This window comes from Pezoporus occidentalis, unplaced genomic scaffold (assembly GCF_034315485.1).
Source record: "Pezoporus occidentalis ecotype Australia unplaced genomic scaffold, CSIRO_AGI_Poc_V1 ctg84, whole genome shotgun sequence".
NCBI lineage: Eukaryota > Metazoa > Chordata > Aves > Psittaciformes > Psittacidae > Pezoporus > Pezoporus occidentalis.
This window is the reverse complement of record NW_026916203.1, coordinates 1,058,409-1,075,459: the sequence shown is the minus strand read 5'-3', so window position 1 is coordinate 1,075,459 and position 17,051 is coordinate 1,058,409. Positions and strand designations below refer to the sequence as shown.

General features: G+C 40.5%; 1 protein-coding gene across 2 annotated transcripts; it reads left to right on the top strand.

The window, feature by feature from the left end:
- Positions 1 to 5,073: 5,073 nt before the first annotated feature.
- On the top strand, positions 5,074 to 15,981 carry SLC25A46 (solute carrier family 25 member 46). 2 transcript variants are annotated; one of them, XM_062604245.1, is made up of 8 exons: positions 5,074 to 5,384; positions 7,256 to 7,298; positions 8,910 to 8,967; positions 9,467 to 9,544; positions 10,233 to 10,333; positions 12,608 to 12,664; positions 13,129 to 13,186; positions 14,684 to 15,981. In XM_062604245.1, the coding sequence occupies exons 1-8, from the start codon at positions 5,138 to 5,140 to the stop codon at positions 15,260 to 15,262; spliced, it is 1,221 nt and encodes a 406-aa protein (XP_062460229.1). In that variant the 5' UTR covers positions 5,074 to 5,137; the 3' UTR covers positions 15,263 to 15,981. The 2 variants fall into 2 exon arrangements, with proteins under 2 accessions (XP_062460229.1, XP_062460230.1); XM_062604246.1 differs by lacking the exon at positions 5,074 to 5,384 and adding an exon at positions 6,379 to 6,494.
- The last annotated feature ends 1,070 nt before the right edge of the window (positions 15,982 to 17,051 follow it).

The following is a 17,051-nucleotide window of genomic DNA, read 5'->3' as shown; positions in this document are numbered from 1 at the left end:
AGCCCCACTTTGGGTGCCAAAAAGGACTGTGTTGTATTAGCCTTGACTGACTGATAGATGCGCACCCAGATGCTCTCTCACTTGCCTTCCTCAACAAGGCAGGAGGGGAAAATAAAATTAAAGAGATTATGGGTCAAGACAAGGACAGAGAGATCCATCACCAGTTACTGTCACAGGCAAACCAGACTGAGCCTGGGGAAGGTTAAGGCAAGATTATTTTATTGCCAATTAAAAATGGGGGGGGGGAGAAAAATACACAACAAAACTTAAAACACCTTTCCCTTACCCCCTGCCCTTTCTTTCCAGACTTCCCTCCTGACTTTTCTACCTCCTTCCCCTCGAGCAGTGCCAGGGGATGGGAAATGGAGGTTGCGGTCAGTTCATAACTCTTCACCCATGCTGCTCCTTCCTCCTCACAGTTTCCCTGCTCTAGGATAGGGTTCTTCCCATGTGAGATAGACCTTCATGAACTGCTCCAATGTGAGTCCTTCCCATGAAATACAGTTCTTTAAGAATTCCTCAAGTGTGGATCCTTTCTATGTGGTACAGTTCTTCAGGATGAGATGCACACGATTCCCAAGGGCTGCAGCTCCTAACAGAAAACCTCCTCTGGTGTGTGCTCTCCATGGGCTGCAGCTTCTTCCAGGTCATCCCCATCTGCTCCAGTGTGGGATGCAGGTGGAATCTGCTCCACCATGGAACTCTATGGGCCTCAGGGGCACAGCTTCCTTACCATGGGCTGCACCACGGGCTGCAGGGAACCTCTGCTCCAGCACATGGAGCACCCTTCCCCTCCTCCTGCACTGACTTGGGTGTATGCAGAGCTGTTTCTTTCACATATTCTCACTCCTCTGTCTGTGCAGCATTTCTTACTCTTTCTTAAGTATATTCTCACAAAGCCACTACCAGCTTTGCTGATGGCTCAACTCTGGACAGCAGTGAGTCTGCCTGGAAACTAGCTGGAATTGGCTGCGTCCAACATAGGGGCAGCTTCTGGAGTCTCCTCACAGCAGCCATTCCTGCAGTCATATAAACTCAATACATAGACCCAACACTCAGCTCTTTTTCAAGCTGTGCTGCTGAAAACCCTGGCTGCCTTGGAGCATGGATGCTCTTTTTCATTATATGAATCAGAGGGCAGCTACAGACTGTGTGGATCTCAAACATGTGGTGTAAATCAAATCTGAGTCAGAAGGTTTTCAGAGTAGTCCTTTACTAACTGGATAACAATGCAATAGCTACAATTTATTTTTCTTTTTTCCCTAAGGAAAGCACAGATTTTAACTCTGCAGGACTTAGAAAACTAAGCAAAATCTGCTCAGGGTATACACTCTGCTGACTGAACAGCTGTCTCCATTGGCATAACTTCCTCCCACCTATCACCATGTATAAAAGCTTTCATGTGCCTGGAGGCAGGGCTGACTCAAGGAAAAAGAAGAGCAGGAAGTATCCAAAAGATGAGCTCCCAGTACCAGTGCAGAAACATACACTGTTACAAGTAAACAGCATAAGTCAAGTATGTGTAGACGCAAAACGTAATTTAATGTTTTCTTACATGTAGGTGAGATATTGAATAAGACAGACAATGAAGGCTTGCATGTGAAAAAGCATTCCCCATTGAGTAATCTGATAGCTGCAGTTTCCTAGAGAAATAAACTTGTTTGCTGTTTCCTAGAGAATAGATGCCCGATGTGCACAGACTGTGAACACACAGGCTTACAGTAAGCTATGTGAGTACACAGAATTGATAGCAAGCTGCTATGTGGCATGCATTTCTTCATACCGTATACAGGACCCTGAATGACACAGGCTCCACTTTGTGAAGCTAAATCTGTAAGGGGATTTGTCCTAAAGAGTGGAGCTCAGATTTCCCACATAATTCCCCAAAGAATGTAATCTCTCTTTCAGCCTGACTCCACAGACAGAAATCTGTAGATTCAAGAGACAGTCTCTGACATTACAGATAGCATCTTTGTAGAAGGAAAGTAAGACAATGCCTTGGAAGTCTGCTCAAGTATTCTTGTTGGGACTGAAAACCAAAAAAAAAAAAAAAATCACTCTTTTTCAGAAAATTGGTTTTATGGGCAAGGAAGAGTACAGTAATGATGTATAGGAATGGCTGATGTTTCTGTGACATACAGTTTCCTCCCCCAAATTTCCCCAAATTTGTTGTCCCTCTCACACACTTACTGAGTCAGTGAGCCTTGTTTTAGGAAAGAGGATCTGGCTTATTATTCCAACGTGGAAAAAGATTGTATTTTTCTTCAGAACAACAATCTTTCTCCCAGAATCTCTGTGTGAATGAGGCTTGACCCTTTCTCTTCTTCACAGCCCTCATTCTTTTTTCTCCCCTGGAGGCTGGAATTTAATTTAAGGGATCATTGGCACAGAAGCTCTGTGTCTTGTAATTCCTGCTCAATGCACTTAAGCCTGCTGCCAGTTCATTCTCACTGCAAAAGAACAACCAAATTGTTCTTTTTGTTTTTTTTTTTGTTTGTTTGTTTGTTTGTTTTTTTTGTTTGTTTGTTTGGTTGGTTGGTTTTGTTTTGTTTTGTTTTTTTAATAAAGGAAATCAGCCCTAGCTTCTGCTGGATCATTTGAAAGTAAGTTCTGTGCTATGACAGCACAGTCTGACAAACACCAGGGGATGGTCTGGAAATGCTGTGTAGAAGGCATAGATCCCACACCTGCATTTCTGTTTAATATTCCTATTTAATACCTTCATCAGTACTATTTAATATCTTCATTGATGACCGAGACAGTGGGATTGATGCACTCTCAGCAAGTTTGCAGACAACACCAAGCTGTGTGGTGCAGTTGACATGCCTGAGGAACGGGATGCCACCCAGAGGGACCTTGATAAGAATGAGAAATGGCCTGTGTGAACTTCAACGAAATCCAATGAGGCCAAGTGCAAGGTCCTGCATCTGGGTCAGGGCAATCCCCAGCATCAATACAGGCTGGGGGATGAGCAGATTGAGAGCAACCCTGGTGAGAAGGACTTGGGGGTACTGGTGGATGAAAAGCTGGATGTGAGCCAGCAAGCATGTGCTTGCAGTCTAGAAAACAACCATGTCCTGGGCTGCATCAAAAGAAGTGTAACCAGCAGGTTGAGGGAGGGGTTTCGGTTCCTGTACTCTACTCTGCCCTGGTCAGAACCCAACTGGAGAACTGCATCTAGCTCTGGGGTCCCAAGTACAAGAAAGAAAAAGACCTGTTGGAATAGGTTCAGAGGAGGGCCATAAAAATCATCAGACTATGGAACATCTTTACTATGAGGAGGAAAGGCTGAGAGAGTTGGGGCTGCTTGGAGAAGAGAAAGCTCCAGAGAGACCTTATTACAGCCTTCCAGTACCTAAAGGGGGCTTATAGGAAAGATGGAGACAAACTTTTTAGTAGGGCCTGTTGTGATATGGCAAGGGCTAATGGTTTTGAACTGAAATACATAGACATATGTAAGCAATTCTTTATGATGAGAGAGGCACAGGTTGCCAGGAGAGGTGGTAGATGCCCCACCCCTGGAAACACTCAAAGTCAGGCTGGACAGGGCACTGAGCAACCTGATGTAGTGGAAGGCACCCCTGCTCATTGCAGGGATGCTTAGATTAAACCTTTAAGGATTCCTTCCAACTCAAACTTTTTTATGATTTCTACAGCTTTACAGGGAACTAAAAGCATGTAACAAACAAATGTACTTTATTTCCATGCTTTTATTTCCACGTACTTCTCTTTGCATGTACAAGAGCTTTTCATTGTTCATGCTGTCAGGCTATTGCAGGATGTATTATCAATAGTACACACTCTACTCTTTCATGGTCAGCATTTTCTCTCAAAACCGTAACTTCTATGAGATCCAGAGGCACCACCTTCATGTATAAGGCTGCACATGATCAGATCACCACATACGCTTAAAGACATGTATATTCCTATATCTGTTGACCTGATCTAAGTGAACATGTCTTAGAAACAAAAGTAACCTGGTTGGTTTTAATATGGATTTTTACCAGAAAAAGAAAAAAAAATCTGCAGTGTTTTGGCCCCTGTTCCCAGAGGCAGTTGATTCATCTGCACATATTTTTGAGATTACAACATTAAAATTCAATGATGCCAGCAGACTTTCAGTTAACAAGGAAAATGTCATGGCCCAATAAAATGGTGGTAGAGAGAGGAAGGATCCACACTGCCTCTGTGGCACAGAAGTGCTGTTTATCCCTGACGGACTGCTTTCACGTGAATGCTGGCTCTTTACTAGAAGTTCTACTGGTAAATTAAACTAGCACATAAGGGCAGAAGAAACCACCTCCAAGCACAACATGTGGAGCTGCAAGGGACTGTAATGGTGGGAAAGCACAAGTCAGTGGATGACTCCGGCTGCCCATGTTAATAGGCTTAAATGGACTAATGTTGGCTTAACCCTGTGTACAAAAAAAACGAAAAGCTGTGGGGTCAGACCAAGACCTAGCAGTGGGAGACCTTGATGGACTTTTCAAGGCAGGAGGAGCAGAGAGCAAACACCCCACAGGGAAGCTGTCCAGCCAGTATCAGGCCCATGTTAGAGACTCCTGTGGCTGGCCAAGGGGAGCACCCACAGTCCCACTGGTGACTGTGACCACTTCTCCTCAGCAGGGAGCCTGCCCAGCAACCAGTTTATTAGTGGGAGATTAAGAGAGGATGGGAAGCACAGGCTACGGAACAGTGGGGTTACACCAAGCAGACACTGTCCTGACCCCTCTGCCTTGTCCCCCCTGTGGGGTTTGCTCAGCCCTGTTACCACAGTCGACAGCCCCACTTCCAGCTCTGTCACACAGACTTCCCATAGAGATCCCTTCCCCTCCGCTTCTCCCTCCCCCGGCCCCTTTCCCTTTTCTTTCCTTTCCTCTCCGGGCCCCGGGCTCCGCCTCCCCGTGAAGGCCCACCGGAAGGCACCCTCACCCCCCTGGCCGGCAGCAGGGACGCTGTTGGCCGAACAGTCCGCCGGCTCCGCCTCTTCCCGCATCACGTGGCCCGTGCTCGGCTCCAGCAGGCGCGGCTCTGTTCTGCAGCTGGCGGCGGTGGTCAGGCGTTGGGTGGGGGTCGTGCCGCTGTTAGTGCCAGCTTCTACGCCGCTGCCACCCTCGTGCCCCGCCCGCCCCTCGCCATGCACCCGCGGCGCCCCGAGGGCTTTGACGGCCTGGGCTACCGCGGTAGCTGCCGGGAGGAGTCGGGTCCCAGGCCCTTCGGCAGTGCCTCGGAGCTGGGCCACTGGGTGACCAGTCCGCCCGACATCCCTGGCAGCCGCAACCTGCACTGGGGCGAGAAGACGCCGCCGTACGGGGCGGGGACCCCACTGGGGGGCGCCGGCCTCAACGAGGAGCCCAACCTCGGGCCGGGCGGCCCTGGCGCCGGTAAGGGGGGGCTCGGCCTGGCCCGGCGGGGTAGCACGCCTCTCGCCGTTCCCTCGTTTCACTACGGCCCCCAGTCCCCCGTTACCAGTGACCAGCTGCGCCGGGCAAGGGCAAGCTGGCGGCGGTTGGAGACTCATCCGCGGCCTGGCTGCGTCCGGACCAGCGCCGCCCGGGTGTGTTGGCGCTGACCCCCGCCCCGCCGAGGGAAAAGTCCTTTAGAAGAAGGAGAGCCTGTTGCACTCCAGCACTCGCTTTGCGGTGCAGCAGCGCGTAGTTACATGCATATGCGATTGAGAGTGCCAGAATGTGCCCTGCGGCTTCTGGTTAAGCAGCGTGTGGTCAGCTCCCTATTGCTTATGTAAACGATAAACAGCAGAAATACTCCACTTGCTGTAAGGGCAAGAACTACCACCGGGTCTGACGGTATATATTGTTACAATTTAGTCGTTGGTGTTTTAGACTTTGTGTCTTGTGGCTGTTTTATTGTGCCGTTGACAAAATGCAGGAAGTACAGCATGAGCTGCTTAAGTAGAGTCCTCCACCTGTGATAGTAAAGGAACTGTGAAACTGGTAGAATTTGAGGAAACAGCTATGTTCTTTTCCAGTAATTGAGCAGAAACCGTCATCATTTAATGTCTTTGTAAAATTGAGGTGAGTTAAGAGAAACTTGCTAAATCTAGGCTACAGAACATTGTCTCCTTTAATTAAAAGGATGTTCTGGAGCATTTCGAATACACTTGGGTATGAAATTTTTATGAAAGACTGTCTGAAATGGAACTGTTGCTTTATTCTTTTTTTTTTCTTTTTGTAGCGTGCAGTGGATTTGTTCAGGTTTTGTAATGAGTATAGCCTTAGCTAGACTAAGCATTGCTTAAAGCACCACTTAAATATTCGTAAATACTTGGACTCCACTTTTTCTTTTTTTTTCTTTTTGGTCTACCTGCTCATGGAGGTTACGCTGGTTCTTGTTTATGCATTTTGGAGGACTGATAAGGAGTTGCTGTATCACTGAGTCCAGCTTCCGCAAGTGGAGAGAGTTACTCCTCTTAGAAGGACTCCCATGTCTTTGTGGAGCTCCACTGATGTTACTGGCATCAGCCATAGTCACAGGTTCTGTGCACCCTGTAGATTGTAGGACTGAGCGTTAATTTTCAGTTGCCTTTACAGTTCTGATACTCGTCTTAAATTTTTTTCTGATAATACCCAATGTGCAAATGTCTGCCTAAGAGCAGACAACAGAGAATTCAACCCATTATTCTTGTTGTGATTTTAACAGTTCCTCAGTAACTAGATTTTTGCAAAGGAGTGGAGGTAAACAGTTGACTTGAAAGTTCACATCATACTGAAGTTTGTTACATCAATGACTTTCAGTGTTAATTTTCCCAAGGTTTCTCTCTTTTTACTGTTGTGGGTTTTTTTTTTAATTAATTTCACCTCAGATATCTGAGTATATGTTTCAGAATTATGGTAAACTGTCATGCTGGCTAACTTTTTCAGTGGTTGGTTTTAGGTAGGCTTTTATATGCTAAAATTCTCTGTTTCACTGTCTACTTTCTTTTTTTTTTTAAATATTTTTTATTTTTTCCTCTGTATCTGTTTTAAGACAATGATTATTTATTTATTTAATTTTAGTAAAACCATGTCCCAACACAAATGCAGTCCAAAGTGCAAGTATTCTGTGGGCAATAATTTTTTTATCCATGTGCAGAGTTGCCACAAATGTTGTGGTTTAGTGCCATAATTTTCTGACGTAAAGCAAGTACAGTAGAAGAATACTCTTTTCAGATCATCTGCATGGCATTTTCTCCTGCTTTGTGATTATCACTGCTGTATAACCTGGTGGTCTTTTTTGGTTTTTTTTTTTTTTTCAGACCAGCTGAACAGGTTTGCAGGCTTTGGTATTGGCCTGGCAAGGTAAGAGTTCTGTAACAATTTTCGATGACAGAAAATTAGTAAAGCTATACTTGTCCTGTGATCCCTGTGCATACTTTTGCATTGTGTTTTTATGCCAGTAGACTCACACAGTTGCAGTGGCTTTAGAAACCTACTACCTGCAATTCATGCAGGTTTCTGTTCTCCTTAACTGAATTAACTGAATTGTTTACTTGATCAGCAATGACTATAAAGAAACAGGATTTTGTGTGGTTGTCCTGGGTTCAGCACAGGTTATGCATACTCTGTTAGAGCGATCTGAAAATTAACACCAGAGCACTGTTTTCACATTTGCCACTTTTATTAATATTTTTAGGTAATGTGAATGTTTCCTAAGAAGATGAAAATGTCTTCAAGTATATTGCCAAAGTATTCTGGAATAGTAATCTTGATGTAGCCAAGTAGTCCAATAACCATTCTGTATTATGGTGACACTGAAAAAGTAGTGGATTTTAGCACGCCTTTAACAACATTTTCAGAGCTTAAATTGTCAAGTGTAAGGATCATGATAAGTTTAGGAGGTTTTTGTAGCATTCCTGGTCACTCACACCTGGTTGGGTTTTTCTTTGTCAGTGTACTGATGCAGCTTGTGAAGACATGGAAAGTAGGGTTTTTGTCTTAAAAAAGTTGTGACTCACAGTTGTTGACCTGAATATGAGACTTCTCACGGAAAAGTGCTTCTTTCTTCACAGTATGAGAATGCTTGTGTCACTTATCCAGTTAGAGCAACGTGGAAGCTATGTCGGTTGAGGTTCTTATAGTGTATTTCTACTTGAAGAGAAGGACTTTTTACTTGACCACCAGCCTGTCCTGCTCCTTACCCCATTGTTATCACCCTCACCCAGGCATATCAGAGCCTCTTTTAACCAGTTTGACTCACTGAAACAGAAAACAAAATTGATGCAATATGTTTTGCTGTTTGGTTTGGGTTGATTTGCTGGTGCGGACTACCTATGAAAGCCAACAGACAGCAGCTGACTGGACCAGAGAGGCAAGGGGTAAAGAAGGAGAACTAGAAGTGAAGAAATGACCGTTTTTAGCTCATAATGAGTTGCTTAAATTAAGTCATCCCACCCTATGAAATTGCTTGTCCCTCTTCTCCCACTGCTTCCCTTGCTGTGGCTGGGCTTGCTTATTCAGACCCCTTGATAAGCCTGTTCAGTTTATTAAAATAGAGTTGATGGGGGCACTAGAACTAGTCCTCCCTAATATGTAAAGAGTTGTTTGACTTCTTTACAGCTTTATCAAGGTGATTGAGCTCAGGAGAGTATCAGCAAATGGGCAGAGCAATAGGGCAGGAACATGTTGATCTCCTTCAGGAACAGAGAGCTGTTAGCAGGGCTCAGTTGTCCTTTGAACTATATGCTTCATTTAATCAAGCATGACAAAGTTTTCCACATCCTGAACACTATGCCCACTAGATGTAAAATCAGTATTTGGAAAAACTCTACATTATCTAGTGAATTAATGAGGCATTTTGGATGGATACTTGGTAGCTTACCACCACGTACTCTATGTTAGAGAAAAATAACAAGCCTTTTCTGATAAATTTATGATGGCTTCAAATGCTTTAAACACACTTTTCTTTTAAAGCTTATTTACAGAAAATGTGTTGGCACATCCTTGCATTGTTCTACGTCGCCAGTGTCAGGTATGTCCTTTATATTACCTCTTCCAGTCACAGGTCCTGTGTACCATGGTATTGCTGAGTTTTCATACTCTGTGAAGTGTAAGGAAGCCTTACAAATCTTAGGGAGATGCTGCTACATTAACATGTTTTTATTTGTAGCATACGTTTTCCATTCTGAAATTTAACTTACCCTGAACATTCTTCATACTTACTTGGGCGGTGGAAAATGTATTATAGTAAGTGTTTCAGAGTCTGCAAGAGCAACTTCTAGATCCCCGATTACAAGCAAGATGCTTTGTGTTCCAGTATTTTCTGGCTCATGCTTGCTTTAGTGTTTACATTTTCAGCATACAAATACAAGGTCTGCCTGTTCCCCTAGCTCAGTGAGCATTTATTTATGTTTTGATCACTTTAGCTGGCCTTTACAGGGATAAAGTCCTTATTTTGGAAGTGCTTTTTCCTGTATGGTTATAACATCACCAAAAGTGTTTATAACTGTCACTATTTATATTTTCAACAGGTTAATTATCATGCTCAGAATTATCATCTCACTCCATTTACTATTGTCAATATTATGTACAGCATCAATAAGACACAGGTCAGTATTTGGTGTCAGGCTCTATCTGAGCAGTGAAGGTTACTATAACATGCTTGTATATTGACATCCATAACTCTTTCTGTAACTGAGGGTGAAAAACATGGCCATTGTAAGGGTTTGTTATTTTTATGGTGGCAGAAATGTTTCAAGAAGATTGTAAAATCTTTTTTTATTTTTAGTAGCATAGTCCTTTGTGGGGAACATTTGCAGATGTCAGAAAATAAAAGACCCCTGAAACTTTTTTTATTAGTATTTGAAACAACAGTTAATCTTTGTGAATAAAGAAATTATCCAAATTACTATTTCCAAAGATAGAGTGCATGAATTTCCAGTTCTGACTGGGCATGGCAATCCTAAAATTCAGAAGACAGCAAAAAAAGATTTTCTGGGTTTTGTACAGATGTCATTTAACATTTTGTTCATAGAAAATGGTGTTAAGCTTATAGCGCAGAGTATTCACAGTGAGAGATATGCCTCCAAAATTGTTGACAACTGCTTGAAATGACTGAAAACCAAAAGTTTCTTCAGAGCTGAAAATTAGTTGTCCCCTGAATTGGCGATAATTCATTTTAATGGTAGAATTGTAGCCCTGTGCAGTTTGAATTTACTGACATTTTATAAAAATCGGGTTAAAAGATTTTTGAGTTTTATGTTGCAAGAATCAAAATGTTGCATGTTCAAAATGCAGGGTCCAAGAGCCCTCTGGAAAGGAATGGGCAGCACTTTCATTGTTCAGGGCATAACCCTGGGAACAGAAGGCATCATCAGTGAATTTACACCTTTGCCAAGGTATTGCATGGGGTTTTTATTTACTGATTCTAACAAATTTATCATTGGTTGTTGATTTTTATTGAAAATGTTAGAACTTACAGGCTGTTTTGAAAAAAATTACTTCATTAGAACAGTCAGGCACTGAATAGGTGTTTTCAGCATGGTGTGGTTGCCTTGGCAACAAGCTTGTAATTAATAAATAGTGAGAGACTTCCTGTGCTTTGTATGTTTGCCTACTGGTCTGTATAGAACTAGCATAGCACATTGGTCTTCAGTGTAATTCCACCATAATTAAAGGATTCATAAGTTTCTTTTCGTATTTTGGTTTGTATTGTGTGATACGAGCAGATACCATGTCTAAAGTAAAAAGTCGTAGTTTCATTAATCTAGCTACTGTTATGATGCATGTATGCATACTAATAAAAGTAAGTCTTCAGTTTTTGGCATTTGTCAAAAGCATTATCAAGAGCATTTCATACTTAAATTGTGTGGAGTGTGTATTTAAGCTTTTTGGTCAGATGTCTCATGCATAACTGAAATTCACAGTTTTCTCAAAGTGTGACTTGTTCTTGCTTTTTAAAAACTGCTGTAGAAGACCCTTAAGTTCAAATGTGATACAGTGTTTTTATTTTCATAGTTCTGATTTCTGTTAAATGTAAGGAAGTATTTTTATCTTGTGGGCCACTTGTTCAGTAGCTTGAAAAGTGAGCTGGCACTGCTGCGAAAAGAAGCAGTCCTTTCTGCTAGTAGTTGCTTATTCCTTCCTCTGTCCTACCCCCATTGTTGTGCCAACATGGTATGTGAACAGCCACAAAATGAGCTGGACTGGGGAAGTGATCTGGCTAAAGCATTTGTCTTGTATGTGCACCACCTCGTGCAGTTTTCTACAGGATGCTCTCCCTTTTTAATCATAGTGTGTATGTATGGGCTGTCACAGGGAGATACTGCTTACTGCAGCAGTGCCACCAAATCTGGTTTAGCAGGTTATTTAACTACATTATCAAACTCCAAAGAACAACGAAGTGAGATGTCAGTTCTACTTCTATATCATAATATTATGAAAGATTCCCTCTGGCTTAGGAGAGGGCACAGAAATGGGTGTTAACACTTTCAAGTTGCATTTGGTTCTGTACTAGACAAACTCATTCTGTAATCGTTCTCCCATTGCAGGAATAGTTACATGTAGTGGATTGACAGGTTAGTCTTTCACACATTAGTTTGGCTGGTTTCATTTTCCACATCTTTGAGTAATATGGTTCAATAGATGTAATCCAAGTGTCTAAAATGCATAATAGTAAGTGCTTTTCGCTTCCTCTTTAGTAATTGACCTACATATTTGGGAAAGTGGTAGCTACCAGTAACATACAATTTTAGGGAAAGAGTAGAGTTTTTTTGTTTGAAGTTGTAACTAAAGGCAGTGGGTGAGTGTGATTCCTGGACAGTAATTGAAGCTGAACACCTTATAGCTTATTATTAAAAATGTACAGTTTAGTGTGTCCATGATTTCAGACAAATATCTTTTTACCTCATAAATGGAGTCTTTACCAAATATATGGTAAATACATTGGTATTTGAGTGGTATCTTGAGCCGGGTGGGATTACACTTTCTGTCAAGTGGAATGTAGTTATGTTTGCTAATGTTCCTAATTTGAAGTGCATAATTAGAAATACTACTTTAATGGGACTTATTTTAAAGTCACCTTTGTGTTAAACAGGTAGGTTTCCTTCTGTTTTACCAGGTTGTGCTAAAGCCAAAAGTCTTAGGTTTGTACAGGATTAATATTCAGCTTCTAGTCTGACCTGTCCTATTTGGTTTGGTCTTGTCTGCATCAGAATGTGACTTAGGTTTTCGGGAAAGAAACAACAACTGGGTAAACATAACCTCAAACAAAAGGAGCAGCATAACCAAACCAAAACATAAAAACAAGTGTGTTGACAAAGGAACCCTAGTGAGATTTTAAAATAATTCAGTATTCCCTGAGAATGGCTTGAAGAGTTAGTACATAAAGATGTGAAATAATTGCAACACTTCAAAGGCAGTAGCTGTGAGAGCTGTATACATTTTAATCATTAAAGGCTTTTTTTTTTATAGCATAATAGGCCCAAATAACTTCTAACATTTAAGCATGATTTATTAAGTATGTTGCTCATATATCTTTCCACTATGGGAAATCTTGCAACATAAGCTGATAGTAGAAGAGCAGTATGAAAACTGGGTGTTGATACCTGTGGAAGAAATGCTTGAGAATAATGTGTTCTTACCCATGTTAAGGCAAATACTTTTCTTTTTAGGGAGCTTTCACATAAATGGAACCTCAAGCAGATAGGTGGACACCTTCTACTCAAAGGGTAAGTATAGCATGTGTTACTACCTTATGTAATTTTCTAAACATTAATGAAGCTGCTAAATGTATATTAATTTTATCTGCAGCTATGGTTACTTGGTGCTGATAACAATTTTCTAATTATGAGGTTTGTGTTGTTGGGGTTTTTTTGAACGATTTTGATTGCATACACCACTTTCACAAAATATTCTCTCATACTAGATCCCTGTGCCTGTATAGAGTCTGACTAAAATATTAGATTCTTTTAGTAAATTAGATTCTTTTAGTAAATTAGCCTAGTCACATGGAAATAGGATTTAACAGAATTTCAGACTGAAGTGTGTCTCAGCTTGTTGATGTGCATTTTAATAATTTAGTTAATTTTCTCTTGGGCATGAGTTGGTAGATAACTGTCAACTTTCAGGTGCATAGTTTGCTAGATCTGTAGTAGTGTAATGAGCATAATTCTCGTCTTCTTCATTTCTACAGTTTAGCACATGTGGTAGCAATGCCTTTTTATTCTGCAAGCCTGATTGAAACTGTACAGGTAACAACATATATTTACAACATTAAAAAAGACGCTGTTATTCTTTAGGTTTGGATTCAGGTTTATTTTGCAGTTGTTGCATTTGTTTTGCTTGACAGTGTATGACTAAATTTTAATTGAGATTAAAATATTTACTATAATAGGTATATTAGTCATACTATCTTAAGTCTAAATCTGGCATTAGAAAGGACATTTAATATAGGCAGTTGGAATATGCTGTACTAATCAGTCCAGGGAGGCAACTTGGCTCATCAGATTTACATTATATTCCTGTGCTGCAAGAGGACAATGACCAATAACAAACTATGAAAGTTAAAGATTCTGGGATTTTTAAGTAACAGTTTTGTATTAATTTTGGTTACCTTAATTCTGGTGAACCATGCTGTTCAACAGTACTCCTTTGATGCACTTCCTCAAGTAAATATATTTCGTCAAAATAACTGTAAATGGTAGAAATTTGTAGCTGTCACATTACTGTTTTTGTCTTCAGGTTCTCAAACCACATGGTGTCATGCTTGACAAAAGCAAGCACAGATTTGGAAGCGCAGTGACTATAATGATATAGGGGAAAAGAGGATTCATTAGGGGTTATGATGCTTGTTCTTAAAGTGTGGAACAACACAACTTAGGTATTTGAACGAGTTTCTCTTCTGTGCAGATTGATCATGAAGGCTTTGCAGGCTGTTAGTACTTTCCCAGAGTACTGAGGAATGTTCTGGTGGTTTATCCAGGCATCAGGTCAGGACACATTCAGCAAGGATTCAGAGTTGGGCATTGAGGAGAACTCCCAAATCCTGAATTTTGGATGTACCAGAGATGATAAAACACAGAGTTTGTAAAAACATTAGAAGGGGAAACAAGGTCCTTAGCTTAGTCATACAGTCATAGGTGGAGTATAATGGAGTAAGTAATTGCTAAGTGAATTATTTTCACTACGTGAACAAAATAATTATCTTCTAAGAAGCAGCATGGTAAAGAGTGCTATTTTAGATGCAAATAATGGTACAGAAACATGAGCTGAACCTATTAAATTCATACTAAAAATTATCTGTCAGCTCAACTTTAGCTATGGAAGTCTTTATTATGCACATTCAAGTTCAAAAACTAGAGTTGTAGTCCTTAAATAAAAGGACTTTTGATTTAGATATACTTCCCTGTCATTTTGCTCTGGAAGAAGGTGTTTTCAATACATGACTGTTTTGTAGACTGATACTTTCAGCAGTAGCCCAGAAGTTGAATTTCTTTGGTAGCACCACAAATAAATGAAATGTACATTAAATAAAGACTTTAGGATGGGTTCATGTTTTAAAAGACTGTTTACTTGAGTGTGATCTAGAGTGTTAGAGCAAAGAATTTGCAGCAGTATAGCTTTGTAGATAACAATAGCGTGCAGATGTCTATAAAGGAATTCTCTGTTCAGCAGTGACAAAGTGTCGAGGTGGATGTCAATATGGTTTTGAAATGGTTACAGGTTGTAACTATTCTTTGCGCTTGTAGAGCGAAATAATTCGAGATAATCCTGGCATCCTGGACTGCGTGAAAGAAGGAATTGGCAGAGTTGTAGGCATGGGAGTACCCCATAGCAAGCGTCTGCTTCCTCTGATGGTCTTGGCTTTTCCAACTGTTCTACATGGGGTTCTTCACTACGTCATCAGTTCCATCATCCAGAAGCTTGTTTTGTTTGTTCTGAAAAGGGGTAATTCCCACAGCCTTCCACCTGAGGGCTCTACTTCCATTCAGAGCATGCTGGATGCTTATTTTCCAGAACTTATTGCTAGCTTTGCAGCTAGCCTTTGTGCTGATGTCATGCTTTACCCACTGGAGACAGTTTTACACCGCCTTCATATTCAAGGGACACGCACAATAATTGACAATACGGACCTTGGCTATGAAGTGCTTCCCATCAATACGCAGTATGAGGGAATGAGAGACTGCATAAATACTATAAAACGGGAAGAAGGAATGCTAGGTTTTTATAAAGGATTTGGAGCTGTTGTAGTACAGTATACGTTGCATGTGGCAGTTTTACAGCTTACCAAAATAATTTACTCAACACTGCTTCAAAATGTTTCTTAATCTGTTCAGGTGTGGATTTAGCACAGTGGGCTTAGGTTAGAGACTTACTAACCTAACTGTTGTTTAAAATGGCTTAGAAAATTAAGTTTGGAGAATCCATTCTGTGGGTGCTCCTTGCACTGTAAACGAACTTGTTTTAAAAATGGGGATATGGATTCCTAAGTGTAATTAAAAAAGTACTGTTTAAATTCCACATTATAGACACAAATTATATATATAATGTGCATACATACAGAAGGGGATAGATTTCAGATATGGCTGGAGTGAGGATTTACCTTTCCTGTTACGAGTTAACTGAATTAAGGAATGGATGAATTCTTAGTATATGCTTTATAAACATCACAACTGATACTTAATTTGAACTGCTAGCCGGTTCAAATGGTCTTGTTCTCATAAGTTATAAGAACTTGCAAGTGAGAGACTGGTGGGTTTACTGGTCTTTTAAATATGTTTTCAACTTCACTGTTAATGGCGCTGTAAGCAAAATAGAAACTGTAAAAGTAACTTACACATAAATGTCTCCTACACACCTGTGAATTATTACACGTTACTTTGCTGCAGTGTGGCAGAAGATGACGAAGAGGAATCTTATGCTTTGTACAAAATAACAAAAACTTGGGTTTGGGCAAAGTTGCAGAGAATGCAAATTTGATGTCCTGCAGTTTGTTTGTAAGACTTACAGTAACTAAAGTGTGTGAATAAAGCAAATTAGAAGCTGATGTGTGCATGTGTAAGTGCCGTTTTTATTCAACTTTACACTTATAACTTCAGGGTTTAGTTGTACTCTGCTACTTTATAAAAATAGAATATTCATACAAATGGATGTACTGTCAGTGTTCAAAGTGTATAGAAAGTGTAAAAAAAATAATGGGCTATTTGTTGAGTTTCTCTTTTGTTAGGTCACAAGTATGTGCACCATTACCTGTTTGCTATTTGGCACTGATGTCCTTCATTTTAAAGTCTCTGCTGAATTGTTATTTGTGGAGCAGAAGTAAGTCTCTTTATGTACAAGTGACCAACTGAAATGTACAATTTTTGCTCTCTTCCCCTAGCACATCAAGACTTCCAGTCTGAAGATTACTTCTTATCTTTCAGAATAATTTAGTCCTTGTTTTCATGAGTAAATATCTTGAAAGTTGGGGGGGGAAGATGTTTTTTAGCAAATAAAACAAGCAGGTGGAGAGTCACTTTTAAATTGTATGAGAGGCTGCTGCCTTTTTCACACTTTCATGTTATAAGCCTGTTGTGAATACTGTAAATTGATGTGCATTATAATCATTAATCATTGTATAGTAGTTATCACTTATGGAAAATAGTCATGGCAAACATAAAGGGTGTTGCTGTTTGTAGGTTCTGACTAAATCATGTTCAGGTCTACATTATTATTTTAACTCTTGTATTTTAAATGCATAAGTGTTGGAAATTATAGTGGAAGTATAATTGGGAATTGGTTTCATTTTGAAAAATTGTTAATTGCAAATTTAGTGTGTAGAATGGAAGCAATGAAATAAAATGAAAATTCACTGTAAATATTTTTAAGTAATTCACTGAAGAGGCATGTCAAGAAACCCCAATTTATGTGTATTTTATTGTATAGAATTCCAAGTGACTTTTTGAAGATCCTTAAGTGCCAGAACATTTTGAATTAAACTACGTGCAATAACTTGGGTTTTTAAAGTTTCCATGAGTATGAAGACAGCCATATCAGAGAATCATCCAGATTAGAAATTATCTTGGCAGGTTATCTAGTCCAAATTCCTGCTTTACTCAAGGACAACATTGACCTCAG

Bases quoted from the DNA above. Each gene is read 5' to 3' on its own strand.
- SLC25A46 (XM_062604245.1), top strand. From the start codon at position 5,138: ATGCACCCGCGGCGCCCCGAGGGCTTTGACGGCCTGGGCTACCGCGGT. The intron at 8,968-9,466 runs GTATGTCCTTTA...TATTTTCAACAG, and splicing joins TTCTACGTCGCCAGTGTCAG to GTTAATTATCATGCTCAGAA. The intron at 10,334-12,607 runs GTATTGCATGGG...TTTTCTTTTTAG, and splicing joins GAATTTACACCTTTGCCAAG to GGAGCTTTCACATAAATGGA.